The 4972-nt window shown below is 37.6% G+C and overlaps 1 protein-coding gene across 1 annotated transcript; it reads right to left on the minus strand.

Moving 5' to 3' along the window:
- Nucleotides 1-845: 845 nt before the first annotated feature.
- On the minus strand, nt 846-2791 carry LOC137291367 (uncharacterized). Its single transcript, XM_067822684.1, has 2 exons — nt 2074-2791; nt 846-1402 (listed from the first exon to the last, which is right to left on the minus strand). The coding sequence occupies exons 1-2, from the start codon at nt 2789-2791 to the stop codon at nt 852-854; spliced, it is 1269 nt and encodes a 422-aa protein (XP_067678785.1). The 3' UTR covers nt 846-851.
- Between the last annotated feature and the right edge of the window lie 2181 nt (nt 2792-4972).

Raw genomic sequence — 4972 nt, forward strand, 5'->3', positions numbered from 1 at the left:
ACCAGTACAAACTCATAATTTCTGCTCAAAACCGAATGGTAGAATCTAAATGTGTCAGCTTGTCGGTGAGAGTCACGTGCTTCATTACTGTCACATACAGTAAAGTTCACTTATAACGTACACGCCTACAATGAATTGCCGGTTACAACGAACAAATTCAGAAGTCCCGAAGTATTTGTGTTTTGAAGCTCTTGAGGAAATGTTCTTGACACATAAAGTTCTATTACTTTCATCAGCAGACATTGATGTATATATCTGTAATTTCACCGGGAACGATTTTATAGTATGTATACACGTGGAATAAAATATCGTAACACCCAATAGATATGCACGTGCTACCATCATTAACTAAATATCATTAAATTTTAAAACTATTCTTAAAGCTCGATAACTTGGAAAATGAATTAACTTCAATGTTAATAAGCAAATGTGGGGCTTTTCAGTTGATGACTGCACAGAAATAGCAAGTAACAGGCATGCCAGTGTGGGTTATTGCTAGAAATTGTTGGTTGTCCTCCATCGCCTACTGGCTGATTGGCCAGAAAATTAGGACCGCCAGCGTTCAGTTCCACCACAAGTGACAACTCCAAGCAGGGATACATCTCAGAATCGTAAGACTTCATCCATTCATGTCACAATCATCTCATACTGATACTAATTTTGTTAGGGTTGTATGTCAGAAACTTGAAAAACATGACCACTGAATTTATACGACCACAGGTATCAGCACTACGAAATGTGAGGTTTGCATCAGGTAAGGGTAGAATATTGTTCCTATGAAAAAGATGGGTCGTTGCAACGGCCTTTGTTACGTGTGTATAATCAAATAAGCAGAAATAAGGGTACACCTCTCACCACAACCCTTTATTTTTCAGTTCATTCAGGTAACTCAGAATTATATCTGCTTTTGCTACATTCATCCCAAGTCCATAATGTTCCCCATCAAAGCTTGTCATTCCATCCGTCATGTTAAATGTATTAAAATCTGGAACTTTCCATCTTTTAAGGAAAGGTTCCATGTTATCATTGTAGCGTTTGACACTGTCATATGCCTGGGCCAAAACTGTCGGGGACTTCATGATACCTGGAGCATGACTTGCGGCCCACAGTATTTGGGGCCATGGTCCTTTATTGTTGTCTTTGTAGTAAAGTGTTGGTAACAGAAACATTCTTTGGACATCAGTATGATTGAAATTATTGTGAATTCCTATTCCTGTGAAAAGAAGTGACTTGCTTTTTAAGTTTGCAACAATTCGTTTTAGTTTTTTCCCATAAATCGCTGAGAATAGATATTTCATTTCGAGGTTGACAGTTCCATTGCAAGCTTGAAGACTCATTTTCAGATGTAGTCGACACACCTTTTCTGTGAACATATACATTCCAGTGCACTCGTCTTTAACATCTGAAAGGTAAGACACACCTTTAAAAATAATTGTGCACGCAAAAAGGAGCGAAAAAAAACATTCATAAAAATAAAATTAAATTTATACTTGAATATAAATCACCAATGAAATTGTAATATGTTTCTACCTTCACGTTTACCGAAATTTTCTATAAGTCCATGCGAAATTCAGTCCACGTGATCCGATTTTACATGCTGATTTTAATGTTATGGGGCGATGTCCCCTGGTAAGAGCACTGAGTGAACATCTGTATTTACAACGTTCAAAGTACAATTACGGAGTTACATGTGTAATGACTCAACGGATACCAGGCGGACCAGATACTAAACACAGCAATAGACACCATAAATAAATATTACTCATGCAGTATCTATCAAGACGCAAAATAGTGTATTGGGAGGGTGGAGTCTGTGAACCTGTTTTAACAAAGGATAGGGTGTCTTTCATATTCAAACTATCGAAAAATTCGTATAAAATCAATCCAGTATGTGAAATTCCCGAAATAAAGTCCCAGGTTTACTTACGGTTTTATAGTTTGTTAAGAAAAGGGGTCTCTTTGTTGTTATCAATAAATATACCGATCATTACCTATCGTCCTGTGAAAGGTCTGATGAATTCTCAATCACACAAACTATTATATGTTTTCAAACAATGCCACTATTCAACCTACCCTGTCGTACGTTATCATTCATGGCTCCATCTTTCATATTCCCTGTCACAATCAGCAAAAGAGCTGTATATACATGACGAACAAGTGAATCCCCCACGAACAGAATGGTGCTGCCTTTGAGGATTCTGCAAGCTTCTTGGGAACTGTGTTTCTTGTAGCCATGTTTTGGGTCTGATGGGACCCAAGTGGAATATTCAGCATGTTTCTGGTTCCTCATGTCATAACAATCCGGACACACACATTCCTCCACAGACTTCAAAACACACTTGTTGTTGAAGCAGCAAGGGGTTGTTCCTTTAGGATCACACAAGGCTCTTATCCACTCCGCAGTTTTAGATCCCGTGTGGGTGACGTTTCCACAGAGACCGTCACTCCTTTGATAATTCGATGGAAAGTTAAAGCGGGCATTTACGTTCGAAAGAAAATTCAATATATCCTCATCTTCCTTTGAAGTTAAAAGTCTTGTTTTCCATTGTCCAGTTAATAAATTCGATAGAATGTTCAAATGCTGATTATATATTGTGATGTTCCCAGATGAAGGAAAATAAGTTAGGTTAACTGATGAAGGTGGAAATTGTTCACAGATGTCGACAATGCTGTCTGCAATATCGCTGAGCATTTCAAATGCCACTACATGAGAGCCGTGTCTGTATGTAACAAGAGCTACAAACAGTGTCATCAGTAACGTCACGACGAATATCCTCTTGTACGAAACCATGGCGTAAGCTCTGAAACCAATTGAAACTGAACTATTAATACTTATTTATTATTTGCCATAGATACATTGACATTCCCACTGAAATATTATGATCTACAAAATAGTTCCACATCCTTTACAATTATATCAAATGCATGCATTCATCTGTAGCTATAAGTAAGTGATATTACCATGCGAATAGATGACCCAATCTTGCCCCATCGATGACATTTGCAATGAAAACGGCAACACATGTGAACATACGGTCTGTAAATAATCGGGTCTGCATCAGACGATCTGGTGATCAATAGCATGAGCTTAAATCTACGCAAATGGGATACGTTGACATGTGTCAATTACGTCATCGATCCCATCAGTCGCCTTTTACGACAAGCTTTGAAGACCAATTCTAACCCGGATCTTCACGGATGGTCAACATACGACAATATTGCCCCAGAAAATATATGAACACGGTATCCCGATCTATCACATAGTTTGACATCGTGCTGATCGCACACTGGGCGAGTAAGTGAGTAAGGTTATTCCACTTTTAGTGATATTCCGACAGTATCATGGCGGGGAACACGAAAAATGGGACTTGCACATTGTACTTAACTAGAGGATCGAATATGCTGGATTATCACAAAAACCGGGGCGGGGGAGGGAGTTAATTTGCTGCAGAGCTAAAGTCACTATCACTATCACTATTTTTATCAGTATTGAACACGTCACAATTTAATTCTGGACTCACAATAGTCCAGAAACTCTCAGCACTGTGGCCACTCTCGCACAAGGGATTTCGCAAAATTAAACAGGCAGCTGTTATGTATGTGTGCTAAGGATGAAAAAATGAAAAAAAAATTTTTCGAAAACTCAAAATTTAAACTCGCTCGCCCATGGGCACGCCCATGGGCGAACAGTGGCCAATGGGTAGGCCCATGGGCAGGCCCATGGGCGAAAGTGTTTCATTTCATCTAGAATGAATGTTTTGGAGGTTGTAAATGAATGAAAAAATGTTAATAAGTATCATGACACAAATTTCAGCTTGTTGTGACTTGACTCTGCTAACTGACAACTGACTAACTGCTAACTGATTTTGAAAAATCTCGCCCATGGGTGAAAAACATATTAGCCCATGGACGAGAATAATTAATTTCATTGAAACTACATGTTTTTTTCCAGGCTGTGTAGTCTTTCAATAAATGAACGTGTATTTATTATTGTCTTGACACGAAATTAAGCTTATTTTGACTTAATTCGGCTAATTAAGAGTGATTTTTCAAAAAGACTCGCCCATGGGCGAAAACCATTTGGCCCATGGGTGAGAATATTTACTTTTACTCAAAATACACCTTTTCCCATGTTTTGGAGGTTGTGAATGGATGAAAGTATGTTCATAAGTATCATGTCACAAAATTCAACTAATTTTGAATTAATTCCGTTAATTTAGAGCTATTTAAGAAAATCTCAACCATGGGCGAAAAACATTTTAGCCCATGGGCGAGAATATTTCCTTTTACCCCAAACACATCTTTTCCAGTATTTGGAGGATGTAAATGAATGAAAGTACATTTATGAGCATCATGACAGAAATTTCAACTCATTTTGACTTAATTCCTCTAAATGAGAGCAATTTTGAAAACTCTCGCCCATGGGAGAAAGACATTTTGGCCCATGAGCGAGAATATTTGCCTTCACTCAAAATACATCTTTTCCTGTGGTTTGGAGGTGTAAATGAATGAGGATATATATATGAGTATCATGGCACAAAATCCAACTCATTATGACTTAATTCTGCTAATTGAGACCGATTTTCAAAAACATCTCGCCCATGGGCGAAAAACATTGGGCCCATGAGCGAGAATATCTTTTCCTGTGTTTTGGATTTTGTAAATGAATGAGGATATATTTGTAAGTATCATGACACAAAATTCAACTCATTTTGACTTAATTCTGTTAATTTGTAACAAGTATGGGATCTGGATTTCCACTTAAATTTGTTTATAAGTATCACGACCAAAAAAAATGAAATCATTCCGGTCTTAATTCGACTAATCTCTCCCGTGGACGAAAATATTTTCGTTTGCTCGTTTTCTTTATTTTGCAAACATATGGTTTAAAAATAGATGAAATTCTAATGAAAATTCAGTTTAATTTCGTGAGTGTAGTTTTATGTCGCACTCAGCAATATCCGAGAAATAT

Source organism: Haliotis asinina, chromosome 7 (assembly GCF_037392515.1).
Source record: "Haliotis asinina isolate JCU_RB_2024 chromosome 7, JCU_Hal_asi_v2, whole genome shotgun sequence".
Classification (NCBI taxonomy): Eukaryota; Metazoa; Mollusca; class Gastropoda; order Lepetellida; family Haliotidae; genus Haliotis; species Haliotis asinina.

What these genes read in the sequence shown, in the direction of transcription:
- LOC137291367 (XM_067822684.1), bottom strand. Translation starts at nt 2,791, where the DNA reads ATGGTTTCGTACAAGAGGATATTCGTCGTGACGTTACTGATGACACTG. An exon ending in GAATGATAACGTACGACAGG is followed by an intron (nt 1,403 to 2,073) that starts GTAGGTTGAATA and finishes CTTACCTTTCAG; the next exon opens with ATGTTAAAGACGAGTGCACT.